Source organism: Eubalaena glacialis, chromosome 11 (assembly GCF_028564815.1).
Source record: "Eubalaena glacialis isolate mEubGla1 chromosome 11, mEubGla1.1.hap2.+ XY, whole genome shotgun sequence".
In the NCBI taxonomy this organism is placed as follows: Eukaryota; Metazoa; Chordata; class Mammalia; order Artiodactyla; family Balaenidae; genus Eubalaena; species Eubalaena glacialis.
In genome coordinates, this window is record NC_083726.1 from 48,100,359 (window position 1) to 48,119,811 (window position 19,453).

General features: G+C 32.7%; 1 protein-coding gene across 5 annotated transcripts in view; it reads right to left on the reverse strand.

Moving 5' to 3' along the window:
* Positions 1-6,574: 6,574 nt before the first annotated feature.
* The window catches only part of CNOT2 (CCR4-NOT transcription complex subunit 2), a 113,719-nt gene continuing 100,840 nt past the window's right edge, over positions 6,575-19,453 (reverse strand). For all 5 annotated transcript variants that reach the window (XM_061206055.1, XM_061206056.1, XM_061206057.1 and 2 more), the window contains 5 exons: positions 17,442-17,503; positions 17,303-17,352; positions 15,344-15,444; positions 13,622-13,766; positions 6,575-7,677 (listed from right to left, as the gene is read on the reverse strand). In XM_061206055.1, coding sequence (XP_061062038.1) covers positions 7,591-7,677; positions 13,622-13,766; positions 15,344-15,444; positions 17,303-17,352; positions 17,442-17,503 — 445 coding nt within the window. In that variant the 3' untranslated portion in view covers positions 6,575-7,590. The remainder of the gene's footprint in view (positions 7,678-13,621; positions 13,767-15,343; positions 15,445-17,302; positions 17,353-17,441; positions 17,504-19,453) is intronic.

Genomic DNA, 19,453 nt, shown 5'->3' on the forward strand with positions numbered 1-19,453 from the left:
AAATATTAAATCATTTAGAATAAGCTGAAAAAAATAATTTTTAAAAACAGGTATAGGGCTTCCCTGGTGGCGCAGTGGTTGAGAATCTGCCTGCCAATGCAGGGGACACGGGTTCGAGCCCTGGTCTGGGAAGATCCCACATGCCGCGGATCAACTAAGCCCGTGCGCCACAACTGCTGCGCCTGCGCGTCTGGAGCCTGTGCTCTGCAACGAGAGAGGCTGCGATACTGAGAGCCCCGCGCACCGCGATGAAGAGTGGCCCCCGCTTGCCGCAACTAGAGAAAGCCCACGCACAGAAACGAAAGACCCAACACAGCCAAAAAATGAATAAATAAATAAAGAAGCTTTCATTTAAAAAAAAAAAATAATAAAATAAAAACAGGTATAATTTTCACTCAATAAAGGGACATAACTTGTTTTATATTTCAAGGATATTAACCATTTGAAGATAATTACTTAAAACATTGAAAATAAAAAATCAAACATGTCTGACTCCTAAGAGGAGAAATATTTAACAGCTCAAATTTTCTCTTAAGACAGACCATTTTTCATGCAACTGTTACATATGGTAATTAAAACTTCATCTTAAAATAAATGTTCAGTATGTAACAGATTTAAAGGTAGCTTCAAAGCATTCTGGCTGCCCCAAATCTTTATTTTTATACAAAGGATGAAACTATTTATGTCATTCCTGCATGTATTTTTTTCCTCATTGAGCTGTATATTTTTGAATAATCATCAATTTCAAAGTTCAATTTCAAAGTTTTTTCATTAAAAATGAGTATCCATTGAGCTGGTCCTAGAAATAATCAAGTTCACCCAGCCACTTGTTGACATCATAACACTCTTGAAATTTGATGCATTTCTTCCAAAATGTTTAAAGAACTCCCATGTGTTATTCCTAAAATTATCTTCAGTATATACTAGAGAATAGATTAGTCTGGAAGAAAAACATCACTTGTTAAAAGTTTTAAAAATTAAATTATGTGGTCAAAACGTTACTTAGGCTAAATACAAATGCATGTTAGCAGAACATTATGTTTCAGGATATGCTAATGAAAATTAATAAGATACTAGCTCTGATTCATAGTGAAAATTTGTTTGTTTTCCTCAGCTAGTATCCTCAACTGTTGCTTAAAGGAACTACCACTTGGGGGGCATAGGGCATTTTATTTCACTTTCTCTAACAAAAAATGTCGAAATATATTTGTGGTGTGGTAGAAAGAAGCCTATCAGGCCTTGGAAATGAAAACTTAGTTTTGCTATAGAGAAGGTAAGTAGGTTATTAGCTAAAGTATTTTGGCAAGTGTCAAGTGGTGGTCATAAGCTATTAGACTATGCAATAATTTGGGTTTTCAACAGAGATAGGAAATTATGACAATGAAGACTATCATCATTGTGCATTTTCAAGAAGTCATTCATTTAGGGACTTCCCTGATGGCACAGTGGTTCAGAATCCACCTGCCAATTCAGGGGACATGGGTTCGAGCCCTTGTCCGGGAAGATCCCACATGCCTCGGAGCAACTAAGCCCCTGCGCCACAACTACTGAGTCTGTGCTCTAGAGCCCGCGAGCTACAACTACTGAAGTCCGTGAGCCTAGAGCCTGTGCTCCGCAACAAGAGAAGCAGCCGCAATGAGAAGCCCGCGCACCGCAATGAAGAGTAGCCCCTGCTCGACACAGCTAGAGAAAGCCCGCGCGCAGCAACGAAGACCCAACGCAGCCAAAAATAAAATAATTTAAAAAAAAAAAAGTCATTTAAATGACCGAGGGAAAACTGTGGCAGACAACTGAAAATATTTAGCTTTCTAAACTGAATATTGAATTCTTATGATAAATATATCATTAAAATCTTGTCAGGTCGTAGTATTTATACAACAGGATGACTGGATTTTAAAAAAAGTTTCAGTTGATGGACATAGAGTTGATAATGCACATAGCTGCCCTTAGCAGTTTTTATGCATACAAATTGAAGTGGAAATCTAGCAAAAGTATTCCTAGGAAATAGCTAAGATTTGAGGGGGGAAAAAAAGCATCTTTGTTGTGTTATACTTGGAAATGGATTTAGCTCTCCTCATATTCTGCTCTAATAAATGCTACTGTAATAATGTAGTTTCTGCACTAGAACACTGGTTGATACAGTAGAAAGTATCAAGTAAAAATGCCCCCAATACACAGGAATGCATTATCCCAAGATCAACTTAGTTGGGTTTCACCAGAATTTTATTTTATTCTAGTTAATACTTATACAGTAGGCAAAGTATAGTTTAAGTGTAATTGGTAGTTCACTAACTTCAGAAATGACTTGTGATACTTAACTACATTTTGTATTCTTGGCCTCTCCCTAGACATTTGAAAATCAGAGTATGTAAACATGAGGCCTAAAATATATATTTTAATATGTTTTGCAGTTGATTCTTATGCACATTGTTTGAGAATTACCGAACTAGAGGATAACTTTGACTCTGGTGAGCTCCTGCAGTGGTCTAAATCCAAACTGAGCTTTTTATAATCAAATTTAATGATCAGTTTTCTTTATGAATAAGAGGATTATTGCTTAATCTAATTTCTGTGATCACTACTGTGGCAAAAAACAGGAGATTGCACACTAATGCAATGTATAATTTCAGGCTGAAATTCACCTCAAAATTAACTCTCTTCACTCCTTTGAATGTAGAACTACATACATAAATAAATGCGGTGAATATACACATACATATAATTACTATTTGTTGTGCTTTAATATTTCATGTTCCTATTCCAAAATTAAAAAAAAGTTGAGGGAAGTTGTCTTAACTCTTTGATTAAATTTCTTTCCAAAGATATTGCAGTAATTTAAAGTAAACCTTACCTATGACTCAGAGAAGAGCACATTTTAGACTAGGTCAGTGTTTTAAGTATATAATTTTTAGCACTGATGACATCTTCAACTTCAGGTAAAGAAGAGTATCATCTTAAAAGAGCTTAAGTTATCAAATCCAACGTTATTCTCAGTCCTCTGAATAGCAATTGATAGTCATCTAGTTTCTGCTTGAACGTTTTTGTTGATGGAATCCTCACTTCATGAAGCATTTAATACCATGGGATAGCACCTTAAAATAGAGAACCAAAATCTGTCTCAACTTCCACCTGCTGGTTTGAGACTTGCCCTCTTCATCTAAGACCTTCTTATATTTGAAGACAGCTGTTAAGTCTCTCTTTAGTTGTCCACTGTCTCTTCTTCAAAGGCTACATCTCATCAACTAAATTCTTCCCATGCATGACATCTTTGAAATTGCTATGCATTTTGTAGTTGATTTCTCATACTTCAATTGAACTACTTTTTTTCCCTTAGTGATATAAAAAATAATGGTGTACCTTAAAATTGCTGGCAAATAGGTTTGCTGAAATACAGTAATCCCACTTAAACATTTTTTCAGTCAATGACAGGAACTCTTGAGGTCACCCAGTTCAACTCCTTACCTTATATACAGAACACTGTCCAGCCCGTCTCTCCTCGGTTATGTTGGATGAGGTTGAATTTAATGCCTTACAAACCAACTCATTTCAAAATCTCAATTACCTCAGTTACATTTTAATATTGTGCTGAAATCTTTCTTACGGGTCATAGTTCTGCCCTTCAGTTACACAAATCAAATGTGTCTTTCACTGACAGCTCTTGAGTTTGATACTTGAAGACAGATACTGTTTCCAAAGTTCATTCTCTAATGCTAAACATTCCTTCTTCCTGTTTTTTTTTTTTTAATGATATTTTGGGGATACTCAAAAACCTACCTCATGATGCTATGATGAAGACAATGTATTAATGCATGTAAAACACTTAGTATGTTGCTTGGTAGCTAGAAGGCATGCCACATTCTCTTCTTCTGCCTTCCCCAGTCATGGCAGCTCTTAAAACACAGCAGACTTTCTACCTTGTTCTGAGCACTACTTTTGTTAATGTAGTTGAAGATTACTTTAGTATTTTTGGCAATAAAATCACAATTTACATTGATCTACATATGAACCACTCTTAAGCCATGGTATATTCCACCATCCTTTATTCTTTTAGAAACCAAAGTGTAAAACTAAGTAATTATCCTAGTGCAATATGTCCTATTTGATGTAACTTAAAAAAGAAAAATTACTGGGTTAGATTTAGATTCCAATTTTGACTTTCAATGTGTTTATTTGCTTCATCTCCTAGATCTGTCATTTATTCATGGTATGATCTAATTCACTGGTAACACTAGCACCAAGGAGAGAACCTTGTGACATGCCATTAGGATCTAGGTTTTAAAGACAATTGAGATATGTCTGGTTTATCTTATTTTCCAGAGACTTGTTTTAACAGAACCAGTTACTAAGTATTCCTATATCTTCTTTGTTAACTACACAGACAAACCATGGTTAAGAGAGAACGTTAAAGACAGACATTCCCTTTCTTTACACACATGCACATTTAGGTTTTCAGCAACTTTTTTGCAAAATTGATGCTATTAACCAAATTTAAGTTAAAATAAGTGCAGCCATGCTCAGATGCCAAAGAATGGAAGATCTATGGTTTTGGAATGAAGGAGGATTCAGAGGGAAGGATCAGTTAGAAAGGGTAGAGTGGGAAAAATTTGAAAGTTTTGAAAATTAATTGAAAATACTTAAAAAAGATTCTCTTGAAAATGGAACTACAGCAAAAGAGTTATTTCAAAGCCAACTGCTTTAATCTGTACATTTTATTTTCAAATTAAAATTATCAATTTATACCATTCAATCAACATGTATTTACCAAGCACCTACTGTGTCCCTAGTTCAGTGGCAAAAAGGAAAAGACCAGTTAAATGGTTTATATACTGTTAAGAATTTAAATAAATTTTCAGTTCTTAATTAAAATTTGTTATATCTAAGGAAAACTATCTGTGCAATGAAAAATTCCTGAAGATGGAGTTTGTTATAGTATCACCACAAGAAGCATAAAATATATTTGAAACTAAATAGCTGAAAGGCCTTTCCTTTGCAACTAAATAGCTTTTGTTTCCAGAAAGCCAATTATAGTATAATCACAAAAATTATTTAACATAATGTACACGGCACTAGTTATATAGGGAAAAATTAAGATAATTAAATCTAAGAAAGAAAATTTGAAATATTAGTTTATGTCAACTTCTGTACATGTACAATATAACCACAAGTTATAAAACCAAGGAATATAACAGTGTGTTATATTAAAGAGTTTAATATCATATTTTAAAGATTTCAAATAGAATTTTAAAACTTGGATTTGGAGTCAAGAACATGGTAATTTCTGACAATTTTATTAACAAGTTATAAAAAGTTGGTTTACATGTAAGAGTTTTCTCATTTTGATGATTCAGGGTAAATAGAATTCAGAAAACTGGAAAAGTGTGCACTTAAAACTTTGCATATGGCAGTTAAAGCAAACAGCTGGAGGCCAGACAACAAAACCACTTGAGCTATTTTGTTTTTCTGAGTCATTCACACAGTACCTACCAGTCATGATGGTGGTGACACGTTATACTGTTATGTTTATATTCATAAGAATAAAGATCCCCTTCCATTTTCTTTTTTCTTTCCAGCTGTTTCTTATGATTATGTAGGAAAAGTTACATTTTACGAAGTAAATTATTATGAAAAAATGTAACCTCTTTTTAAGAAATCAATTTCTGGATTTAACAGACGTCAAATTACATATGTGTTCTGTGAAGTTTTTTTGCACAAAAGTTAAACTAGAATTACATAAGTTCCATTTTCCTACAGAAGAGATGCTTTGGTTTAAATCTAAAGATTAAAAAATCCTGATATTTTTATGTCAGTTTCTCATATCTCAAAATATATAGAAAAAGGTAAATTTAAGTCATTTTATATTCCTGATATACAAATACAGCAAGGTCATAAATGTTTCATTTTCAAACATGATTTGGTAGATGTCAACAACTTCCACTCTTCATAGAAAAATACGTTAAAAATGAAAATTTAAAGAATCAAAACTCACTTTTTTTTTTTTTTACTTCTATCTCTAGTTCTGCTTTCATAGCTTCAGTCTTCAAACATTTTTAAATATAGTATCTTTAGATGGAAAAGAATCCATCAACTCGTATGTGAAATAACCAGGCGATCAAATTGAAGGGGAAGTCTATCCCACTCCTCCTCTTTGGCTTCCCTTAATTTGCACATTACTTCTTTAAGATATATCTCAAAGGTCTAACAAGAAATATCTTATACACTTCTCACAAAAGCAGAGTATTTTGATTGGGTCTCAAGAGTGTTCAGTAAGTTTTATTTCTAATGCTGCCATTGTTCATTTAAAAAATAGTTTTCTCTGTTCTGAACTTGGTTAATACTAAGAATGTCTACATTTTTAACTTACAAGTGAAACGGTATATGGTTCCATTAAATAACCTGTCAAAAGCTGGAAAAAAAGACTACGTTTTAAATTGTTTAGTCACACCCTTCAGTTGTAAAACTTTAGGTTGGTTTTCCTCTATTTTTCATGTTGAAGAAATAATTTCACAATTTCAAATCAAAGTCAACACTGCAGTGAGGAGAGCTTTTCTACTTTATTACAAAGAGAAGAAGCCTTTATGTGGTCAGAAAATACAAGATTGATCTTTTTTTCTCTTCCTATGAAACGCTGCTGTTCAAACAGCCAGAGTGAATTGTCTCAGTTCACTTCTTTAAGTCCCATCACATTCACTTGGGTATGGATGTCCTTGGCTGCTGAAAATCTGGCCCTTTAGTGCACAGGGCGACAAAGTCCCCTGACCAGCAGTTCCAGAATGTCCCATTTTCATATATTGCATCCATGCACACCTCCTAAAAATGAGGTACAGCAGGGCAAACATTTTCCAAAATAGATGTCATATATATAATATATACACATTCGTACATACATACCTTTATTCATGTGATGTCCAAAAATTTAAAAAAAATGTACACATTTATTACAAAATCGTAACAAAGACTGGACAGTGTTTTGCTCATTCTGGAAAGATGAAGCTCAGTAATAACACAACCCTGGAAACCATCCAGAGATTGTGGCAATATCTTTCTTCTAAACAGTCATATATTCTTGCATTAAGCTTGGCGCAACTGCCTTTCAAAAACAGAAGGGGAAGTAAAATGAAGGAAGCAGACCTTGCTCATCTTTCCAAATGAAATACGAGAAAGATCTTCACATAAAAATGCACAAACATTTCTTATTTTATTACCAATAGTGCTACAATGAACAATGCAAATTTTGTGGTCTAATTCTGTTGAGTCTTTTGTGGGTTTTCTTTTTTACATTTTAGAAACTAAATGGTAAACTTCTGTCAGTGTACTTGCTTGTCTTTACAGACCCAAGTCTGTCTGCTGGCAAAAAAAGAAAATAAATGAAAAAATTCAGACCCTGCTCGAACTAGAGAAAAACAAATTACAAATTTAGTTGTTGGGCAGCACATAATTAGTAAGGCAGGACCTCAAATGGTGACCCTTTGCGTAAGCCAATTGCCAGATCCTCAAGGAATTAAAACCAGGGTGCCTGAGCCACATCAGTTCTGCAGTTATGTTGAGTATTGTGCTGAGACAGCCATACCCCAAGAAAAGGGAAGTCTTTTTTTAGAAGGCTTGCTGAGCAGGGTTGTAGTTGAAGGTGGATGGCAGGTGAGGCCGTTCTTCTAATTTGTCATATTCCAGATGGAACTCCTATAAAACCAAATTTAAAAATTTAGATGATTTCCTTTCCATTTGATCTCACATTTTTGTCAAAATATATTTTATTTACTATACGAACAAATAAAATAACTACAGGTATGAGAATGAACAGAGATATTAACAACTCTTTTTTCCGCTAAGTAAAATATAGCTTGAAGAAAAATAATATGCTGTAGTTTCTATCTGATAAGTACAAAAATGTAGACTTTCTGCATAAAAGCCAGAGACTAGTCATGAACATTTATTTTATGACACAGAAATTCTATGCATTTTTTTTGCTCAAAAATAAAAGGTTGAAGGGAGCAATTACTATATCACTAATAAAAAGCACTGAAAATTATACAATATTTAAAGTAAAGCTACTTTCAATGAAGTATAAAACTTAAAACTTTACTTTTTTTTCCATGAAAAAAGTTTAGAAATAAAGGATTTTCCAATTTGTCTTATCACATGTTTTTTTTAAAAAAAGCAAACAAAGTTATTCTAAACTTGTTATCTCGGGAAAACAATGAATTTAAAACTCACACATCTCCAGACTTCCCATTTCACAAACCCAAAACCCTGAAAAGATGTAACTGCCACCCCAAACTAGACAGTGGTTTTGCTGTAGGCACATCTGAAGATGAACTATACAGCTCATTTTAATTAAACTTTCAAAACACTACATGAATTTTAAAATTTAAGAATGGTGAAGCAAATTCTTCATGATACTCCCCCAAGATCAAGAGGTACAGAATATAACTTTGTATATTAAAAAAAAGCAAACCAAAAACATACCTTTTTAAAATCCAAAACCTAGAGGTTTGAAAATTACTAATTCTACAACCTGAATTCAAGTAGCACAAACTATCTCAGTTAATCCCATTTAAAACACTATGAACCATAATATGTATTATGTACTAAAGAAAGCCAACAAGTAATGTTAGTACCATGGCTTAACATATTTCACCTTATCTGTCTTATTTCAAATTAATCCCAGAGTAGATGTTTCCATTATTAAATTAAGTGAAAATTTCATTATTAAATTAAAATGAAAACCTAGGTCATGATTAAATTTTGAGATATAAAACCAAGTATTTAGAATTTAAGGATATTACAATAACAATTACAGAAATAGCAGGTATAATTTATCAGAAGCCTAATATGTGTCAAAACTAGAGACAAAGCTAAGTTTATTCTCATTTTTGTAAGTCTGTAAAGTAGATATCGTTATCTTCATTTTTGCATTGGAGGAAAATGAGGCTCACAAGTAACTTGCCCAAGTCATACAATAATTGGCAGATCTAGGATTAGGATCCAGATCTGTAGGACACCAAAGCACATGATTTTTCTAGTATAACACATTATTTTTAATATTTTTAGCCCAAGATCCAAAACCAAAACTACTTAATTACACCCCTATCCATAAATAATGTTGAAAAAATTCAGTCCACTGACAAATGATGATAAAGAAGGCACCCTGTGATGACTTTTAAAAAGTTCACTTTAGAGTTAACTAAGGCACAGAGCTTCTTTGCTTGTCAGTAAAAACTAGCAAACACCAGAATCACCATCACAATCACCATAGTCTCCTTAATGCATTGTGTAGGCACCTCTCCCTCTCTCCCTGCTCTGTCCAGGCTTTAAAAGAATTTTATTGCCTGGCTGAAGATAAATATCTATATTAGTGGAGGAAGTATCTTCTTGCTGTAGCATTCTTTTATTAAAATTGGCTAATTTTAGTTCTAAAATATGTGTAGTTATTGGGTAAAAAGTCTATTTGTAACTGACAAATCATATACTCCACTAAGTTATATAAATTAAAATTTTCTTCAATTGTCTTATCCTCATCATTGTGCACTGGTGAACTACACTGTATAATCAGAATTTAAACTAGAGTAACTTCATCAATGCACACAGTTTCCCTCGCTACATATTAAAAAAAAAAAAAGATCAGTTTAAACCTAGGGAGCATAAATATTTTAATATGATAATTAAGAAAATCTCAAAGACCTTATATATCAGATTCAGAATCAAATTTTGTCTCCCATTTTTTTAAATCATTTTTTTCTCTTCTATGTATTTTCATTCTTCTTAAAAGACATAAAGCTTACGATCCCTTTGCTCCCTAACTCTGATTACTGATAGTATCTTTTTTACATGTTTATGTTATATGTACACACACAACACATACCACCACACACACACACCTTTGTATAATCTGTAGGGGCAAGAAGTGTGTCTGTTTTGTTTATCACTACCTACTACTGAGAATACTACTGAGCTGCCAGGCTCCCAGAGGGTGTGTAATTAATGGCTGATGAATCAATGAACACAAGTTTTCTTCATTTGTTTTAGGAACAGAACACTTAAATTTTTTAAATATTCAAAGATCAGGTATTAGAAGTTCTATGTATATATTTGCTTTAATGGAGAAAAGATTTTTAGATTACAGTTTAATGGTTTAAAGGCTAGAAAGAGTTCTAGGTATAAAAAATGACATTTATAGCAGGTTATGATATGATAAAGAATCCTAAGCATTAAAAATCCTATGTGTTGGACCCACAAGGTGAAGTCAGACTGAAAGAGTTCTGAAACTTTTAAGTCTTTAGTTTGAGAAAGCTATTGATAATAGGGGGGGAACTTCTATCACCTAAAAATTCTCTGTGGATAAAATTATTTTAAAAATCTTACTCATTGAGACTATATATATTATAACAAATTTTTAAATTAATGGGATACTGAATTATTCTAGCTGAATTACATATAGGATAGACCACATAGTCTGCTGACAAATCAAGATTATCTAAAAGAGAATAAGCAAATACAGTGTCAAAATTTTTATGTACATACATTATTGACATACAGGAAATTCTTTATATAAATAATGGGCTGAATCCTAGAACTCACAGAATTTTTAGGGGATAAGGAATACTTCTGATTTAAATGATCGAATCCCTTACTTAAAATTACAGTTCTTCAATTCTCTGAAAATATTAAGTTATTTGCAAAAGTGAAAGAAAGAACCTCATACAAGTGAGATTAAAGACCTGATTATGGTCTAGATCAGGTCAATACTTTTCAATGATACCATGATAACATCAAGCTATTACTTATAATACTAATTCATACTGAAGGCTTCTTATGAGTTGAAGCTATTAAATGCATGTTCTTTACCTGTGAATAATAAACCACAACCACTTTACAGATGGGGACTTTGACTTGGGACATGGCACGTCAATGGATTTTCTGTAGTTTGATGAAGTCTGTTAATAAATATACTATGGAACTAAATTTCTTAATTCCTAATCCAATTTCTGGAAAAACACTGAAAACATCCTTAAAAAACAAAACAAACAAACAAAAACTCAGAAGCCTTTGTGAAAAGTTTATTCTGTGAATATAACACAACTTAAAAGTTTTAAGTCCATGAATTCTTTAAATATAATCAAAAGAAGTGAGCTGCATATTAATACTTGATAGAAACCAGTATTTCTGCTTGCTTTCATCACTATGAAATGTTTGCTTTCATCACTATGAAAATAATTTTGTTGAAGAGTATCAGCACAAGTGGCCAGTAAATTACCTTAAGATTTTTCAAAAATAGTTTAATAATAATATTTCTCAAGTTTTATTTTCCAACTTCACAGCTAAAAATTTTAAAGGTAAAAGTTAAGACAAAAGCTCAACTGTACATAGGAGAGATCAGATAAAATTAGGTAAAATTATTACTTTATGCACGCGCGCACACACACACACACACACACACACACATATAAATAATTTTCTTTAACATGACATTTACCTGACTGAGGAATTGCTTTTGTGGGAAATTAGGGGTCTTATTAATGTTCAAGTTGTTTCTGAATATTTAATTTTATGGTGAGAACTTAGTTCTGGGAAACTGATTTTTTTCACTTGTTGATTTCTTCACAGATACCAAACTAAAATTCAACTAAAATTACCCATCTATCTATTATTGCAAATACCTATTTCTTTTTGTACGTATGTTTGGAATAATTTATGATGATATTGAGCAAAAAGCTTCAACTGAATAGAGAAAACTTCAGTCATTTACTATTAGAATTTTTCCCTTCCAAAGATACTCTTTCTCTCCTGAAGAACCAGGTTCTCAAACTATGAAGCCAAAGACCAGCATGATCACTGGCATCACCTGGGAAGTTGCTAGCAATGCAAATCCTCAGGTCCCATCCACAGACTTGCTGAACCAGAAACAATGGAGGTATGACCCAGCAATTTGTGTTTTAACATGGCCTCCAGGTAATTCTGATGCAAGCTGAGGTTGAGAACCATTGACCTAACCTAACAACAACCAGAATTTTTCCATCTTGGAAGAACAGTAACAAGCTGTAATAATAATGATGATAAAAACAACAGCAACAAACTACCACAACTACTCTCCTGTATCAAATACCCAATATACGCCAAGCACTGTACTCAGTGTATATGTGTGCCTGTGTAATATCAATTAATCTACATGATAAATCAGGAGGCAAAAATCATTTTGATTTAAAAGATAAGGAAGCAGACATGGAAAGGAAACTTATACAAGGTCCAAGTATGAATAGCAGAAACAGGAGTTAATTTCAAATCCTGATACAAAAAACTAAGGTTTTCTACTTCACTACATTTCTTAAAGAACAGGTAACATACACAATGTACTGTATACTATTTGTAATTAATTACTTATTACTTATTTCATGGGTCTACCTTTTAAAGTCAAGACATGCATATTAATTAGAATTGTTAAAATAACTCAAATACAGTGTAGGGTGGTATACAGACTTGGTCTGAGAAGCAATGACATTTACCATTAGAGAAACACGCAAAAGTAATAATAAAAAAAGATTTAACCTTTTGTATGTGTCTTCTTTTGGGCGTTTTTGTTGGGCTCATCCTTTCTATTTCTTTTTCATGTTTTATATGAAGTCTTCTTGTGATGTAAAATTTTGTAATAATTATCTGGTAAGCATTTTACACTATATTTTTAAAATGTTTTACTCTTTTATCAGTTTAGTAAAGCTGATTAAAAAAAACACCCCAAAACCCCAAGCCAACAACTAAAAAATTACCCAATGAAATGTCAAGAAATATTTTTTTTCTGTTTAAATTTAATAAAACCAACAAAACTAACTCTTTAGTTTTTAATCCTAAGCCTCATCAATGGAAAAGGCATTCAGAGAAATCCTGGAGTTATGAAATCAGATAATGTGAGTTATATTTTCTTCTAGGTAGACTAAATACATACATAAGGAACTAAACACAAATGTGTAATATGCTATGACACTGATGCAAACTGTTCACACGGGACAGTTAGAAAGGTGTTTTGTGAGGAAAAGTTGCAAACCAAAACAACTTCTTCCACTGGCCTCTTTCCCCAAATATTCAGCATACTAGTCAAAGGAACAATCATGATTAATGCTTGCGATTTTCTTTCTTTATATCACTTGAAAATAAAAACTCAAGCACATTTCCTGCAAAGAGTGCAAGTGTTTAAAAAGCCTATATACTGGTTTTATATGAAAAAATATATATATTATATAAAAATATATTTATACTGGTTTTAGGAAAAATCTCATATTTGCTTAAAGTAATAATAATATAAGAATACATGACTGGGATTGCAAGAGGGTATCTTTATTTTACAACTGAGTAGACACAAAAATATTTCAAATGTTACCAAGGCTTGTGAAAAATTACAAAATTTCTTACCAAATTCAATCATTTTCCTAAACTACAGGTAAAATGAACTGTTTCCAGATACTCTCCTAGAGTTTAAATCAAGCCAAGGAGGTGGAGACCTTTTAAAAGACTCAGCAAATATCTGGCACATTATTGGAATGGATGTACTGGTACATATAAACAGATAAAAGAGGACACTTCTTTTTAAAATCTAGATTTATAGTTACACATTTGCACATGGAAAAAAATATACCTTAGCTACTTTCCTCCAGTTAAGACAGTCAAAGAAGTAATATGTTCCCCTCTCATATGTATTGGTTTTCATTGTTGGCTCCATGCCTGGTGCCCTGGTAATCCATACTCGTTCTTCTTTGTGGTATCTCCAATCACGGTTAAAACTTCAATTTTTAAGAGAAAAAGACAATTAATTTTTTCCTGTGGCTCACATCAAACATTTTCTACATTTTGTAAAACATTTTTCAGAAAATAGTCACACATAAAATACATAAATATTGATGCTTCTTTTCCCTGATTTTTATTGTTATTAAATACAACCTAGTAAAATAAATATAGGAAAAGACTTTCTTAATTTGTCCAAAAACCACACTCTTTAATTAACACACACATCTTTATTTAACTGAAGAAATTTTTTATGCAAACAAAACAAGATCTTAAAAGCTCTATGAGCAATGTGATAAAAACTTTGGCTGACCAAAGATACACTGTGTTCCAGAAACCTCACTCCTTTCTCATTCTTCTTAACATTCAATAGAAATTAAGATACCTATTAAAACAAACAAAACCCCCAACTATTTGGATTATTTTGTAAGAAACTAAATACAAAGTCTATTTGAATTAACTACATAAATTCACATAAAATTTGTAACTATGCTGAAAAACCTCCATGCAAACAAATACCTTCCTATCAATACAATGAGGGGTTATTTTAGACATATATTTTATTTTAGACATATATTTTTTATATATTTATATATTTTTAGTCATAAATAAGATATGAGACAGAACTGCCAGTGATGAATGAATGAATGACTGATGAATTTATTTACTTATGAATAAATTAAAAGGAACAGGTAACAATTGCTATCTTACAAAAAATGAGGGAAAACATGGAAAAAAACATTCTCAATTGAGAAATAAAAAACAATTTATTATCAACACAGTGAATTTTACATTTTAAAGTATCTGATCCAAGGCCATTTATAGAAATGTTATTAGGAATATTATAAAATACTTATTAAATCTATAAAAAGGTCTTCCAATCATTACATCGTAAGTTTTTAGTAACAATTCACTCTACAGTAAACATGATTAATAGAATAGTCTATTGGTAACAAAATGTTACCACCTGGACATATAAAAAATGACACAAAATTTTTATTCTTAGAGCATCAGGTAAAAACAAAAATGCTCAGAAAAACAATGTATTCAATGGACCAATTTCTTAAGACTAATTTATTTAAGTTGGCCAATAGGCTTCTGATAATGAATGTGGACTTTATCAATATTTCAAAATACACAAGAAATATGCACAGTGCCTTGCCCATATAATGCTCAATAAATATTTCTTAAATGATGAAATTCACTGTCATTAACATATGTGGTTCCACAAGGAGTAAGATGAACCACAGTTATGAACCACACCTTATACTTCATATTTATAAAAATTAGATTCACCACACCCATGAATCAAGTTGATTCTGTCTTCTTATACATTTACAGTTATTTAAGTTTGGAATTATTTTTATGTATACAGTGATTATGAAGACATGGTAATATAAGGTTTCAATCTAAATTAATTTTTACTAAATATAAAAAACTTAGATTTCTTGATGAAGAAATAGTTCCACTTTAAAAACAAAGACAAAAACTACAGCCACCATCATTTTAAAAAATGTTTTTAGAATAAACAATATCCACTATAATACAAAAGTTTTTAAAAATACTTTGAACATACAGCTCTACTGCAGCTAAAAGTTGTAATACGTCTCCTCCATTCATGTAATAGAGATAGAAGAGAAGGTCTTCTCCGTATCGACCAAGTTTTATTGCAGCCAGCTGGAAAAGAAATAAATTATTCTGAAATGTAAAATGAGTTTGAAAATCCTAACATATAATTGATTGCACTAAAGTAAAAATGGAAAGATAAAACAGAAACCCCTCTTTGTAGCAGATAACTGTTATTACATGATTACAGAGGTATAGTTAGATAATTCTAAAGGGAAGTTTCATCATTTAAATGACTAAAGTCATTTAATAATTATTTCTGATACATTTATTTTAGGTACTAATAGGGAAAAAAAGCTAAATAAAAACTTCTAAGCAAGACCTAATGCTGTCTTACTGGAGGTGTTTATTAATACTCAATGTGGCAATAGTGGAACACTGTGCTGCTCAGAGATGCAGGACTTACATTCAAGTCTTAGTTTCATTACTTACTAATATGACCATATCCAAGTTATTTAATGTCTCTGAACTTTCAGTTATAACATGTAGTCAATGATACCTATAAGGATTACTAAAAATGTAAATGAAATTAAGTGACAATGTGAATGCACCTTCTGTACAGTGCCTCACAGAAGACTTAAAAGAAATAGTAACTGAATCTACATCTGACAGTGATTCACAAATCGATTATGTACTTTAGCAAATCACAGTTAAGTACAAAAATCATAAAGGGATAGTTCTTTATTTTGTTTAAATGGATGACGAAAAGATGACTGCTTTACATGTCGCTCCACAAAGCAGAAACATAACTGCCTATCAAACTATCAAACACAAGTTCAATAGTCTCAAATTCTCACAGTAAGACAAATCTTTATTAAAAGCTCACTGAAATGAAAACATTCTTCTCTTTACCTAGTCCTGTATCTAAATGTTTAACTGTTGTTACACACTCTCTGAATGTTATTTTTCTGTCCATTCATATTATCCCCATTCAGGCAGCAGTCTTGAATGTGACAAATTCTCCTAAATTATTATTTCTTAAGCTGGCATAAGAAAAGGTTCTGGAACCCTCAGGTAATTGGAGCAAAAAATGAGTGCTATACTGGAGGTGGCAGCAAATCATACAGTCCACAGACAGAAAAAACTAGCTCTCTCTATCTCGTACTTCTTGTCTTCCATCTACTCAAGTATTAAAAGACATGTCGAGAAACACGTGTATCTCTTTAGTTGCCTGTCCACCACATCAACAACCGTTTGGCTACACAACTGCATGGCACAGACACAGAATGCTGTCATTTATATATATTTATATTATACATATTTATGCACCTAAGTATAACACAAATATATCATTTTTAACAAACTGTACCTATCCTTTCACATAACCAAAATCTAGATACCATTCTAACAAAATTGAACTCTCAACGCTTTCCCCTAAAGCAAAAGTGTTGTTTTCTTTCTCAGGAAAAAAAAAAAAAAAAAAAAAAGATTAAAGTTCTAATCTGTTAATAGTTATTTTATAACTAGAAATTCAGGTAATTAAAACACAGAAAAAGATGACATTAAAAAGTCAAAGATTACAGTTTTAAAATATATATTTTTTCATTAAAAACATTTTATCTGTAAACATAAAATGAGAATATCAGAAGGAAATTCATAAAATTTTCCAAGTTACTTTATTCCCATCAACTGTGGTTATGATTGTACCGTTACTGATAACTATAATAAAGATTTTACTGGTCCTGACATTGTTTTTAAAATATTTTTAAAATATAACCCAGACCTCACCAAAACACAGGATTATAAACAAAAATAGAAATTAAACTGTTACATATAACTGAATGGACATACAAAAGCATACCCCTGAGACCACTGCTAAATATTTCAAAAATATTATGCTGTCTGAACTGCAAAACAGCACCTGAAAATAGATAAGTTCACACTGAGTAGAATAATAAACTACACTCACCTTATCCCTAATGTGAATGTTCGTTAAGTACTCAGATGGAACATGGAAGTCTGGATAATAAAATGAAAAAAGCCTTATTAACTGATTCTCAGTTACAAATATATTTTTTAAAGGTCTGAACAAAAATAGATTCTCCTACCTATGTCTTGAGGTCGACAAGGTGAAGATGCCCAGGGTGATGCAAATTTGGGGTAGAGATTTCTGAATAAAGGAGAAAAAAAACATTCTTAAGTCCAAAGTAGAAAAAGAGATTTCTAATTTTATTTCAGCAAATCAGGAAAAACAACGACTTCGAATGTAAAATGAGCATCTTTAAATTTCTAATATCTTTTCTTGGTTTTACTATGACTTATACAGCAGGAAACTGAAACAAGGTTAAAAAAACATACATACATACACACACATATCTGTATGTGAATTATTACTTCAACTCAGAATGCTTTAAATTCATTAATACAATGAATTAAAGTAAAATTACTTTCCCATTTATATGGCCAGAAAAAAAATATCAGTAATTATTAAAAACCAAAGCTCAAATTCAGCAAACATTTACTGAGTGTCTATTATTATATACCTGGCACTAGCATGCTTATACATCAGCAAACATAACAAAGATCACTGACAACGTGAAACTTACTTTCTGGTTGACGATGGTGGATTGGGAGGGAGGCAGACAAAAACAATTTACGTAATACATAAATAATATTCCATGTTAGTGGTGGGGTAGGGAGGGAAGATTAGTTGCATAATTAAATAGGGTAGTCAGGTTAGGGCACACTTAGAAGGTCACGTCTGAACAAAGATTTGAAGGATATGAGGGAGATAACTGTATCTGTTATCTGGTAGAAAACTACTATAGTCAGAGGGAACTGCTAGAGCAACTAATGCAGAGTTATGACTGACATGTCTGATGTACAGCAAGAAGGCTAGTGAAACTGGAACAGGGTGAACAGAGGGAGAAGCTGTTAAGGTGTAGGTAGAGGAGAGACACAGATCATGTCTGTACAGATTAGTAAGCCTATCAAGATTCTGGGTTTTTAATCATAATAAAACTGCAAAACCTTACTGTGTATTGAGCAGAGAATGAACTTATTCAAAAAGGACTGTCCTGGCTGTCATATGAGCAAAAGATTATAAGGGGCAAAGGGAGAATCAGAGACACCTGGTGATTGGCTAATGGAGTAATCCAGGCAAGAGAAGATGGTGATTCAAACCAGGGTGGGAGCAGTTAAAGGTAGTGAGAAACAGGGAATTCCCTGGCAGTCCAGTGGTTAGGACTTGGTGCTCTCACTGCCGGGGCCCTCAGGTTCGATCCTTGGTGGGGAACTAAGATCCCACAAGCTGCGAAGTACAGCCAAAAAAAAAAAAAAAAGTGAAAACTAATGTAGCAATGATTCCACTATGTCAGACGTTACTGACTGGTTAAGGAGAAGTTCCCAAAAGTAACTGCTGAATTTAATGACACAAAAGCAGTTTTAGTAAAATGGTGAGGGCAAAATCCTAAATGAAATGGGTTTAACAGAGAATAGGACAAATAGGAGATACAAAGATGGCTCTCCTGAGGAGTTCTGCTCCAAAGGAGAATAAAGAAATGGGGGTGGGGGGGGCAATAACTTACAGAATAAGCTGGATCAAGAGAAGGTATCTGTTAACATGGAAGAAGTAACAGCGTATTTGTATGCTGATGGAAATGATGCAACGAAGTGCAAAAAATTGTTAGATCCATATCTTTGAGTTTTCAAAGGTTTTAGGTAGAAAGCATGGATCAACTATGGCAACAGGGTGGAAGACAAGAGTAAGGTAGGTGCAGATGGTTGTAGGTGACTGATTTCGTGGCAGGACTACGCTGACACTCTTCTGATTGCTTCCTTCGTTCTTAGTAAAGTAGAAATAAAAAGCAAGGTCACCATCTGACACTAAGCACAGGGGAAAAGGTATTAGGGGTTTGAAGAGGCAAGTGTAAAACAGCTGCACAAGAGAACAAAAGAATGAATGGAGTAGGCATGCCAGCTTGATTATGGCTGGCAGAATTAAGGGCTCATTCTTGAGGTTCCTGGCCATGAATCTGAAGTGAGACCAGGCAGTGAAGTTGTGTATTTTTCTCTAGCCAGACTTAGTAGCACAGGTCAAGAATGGAATAGGCAGATATAA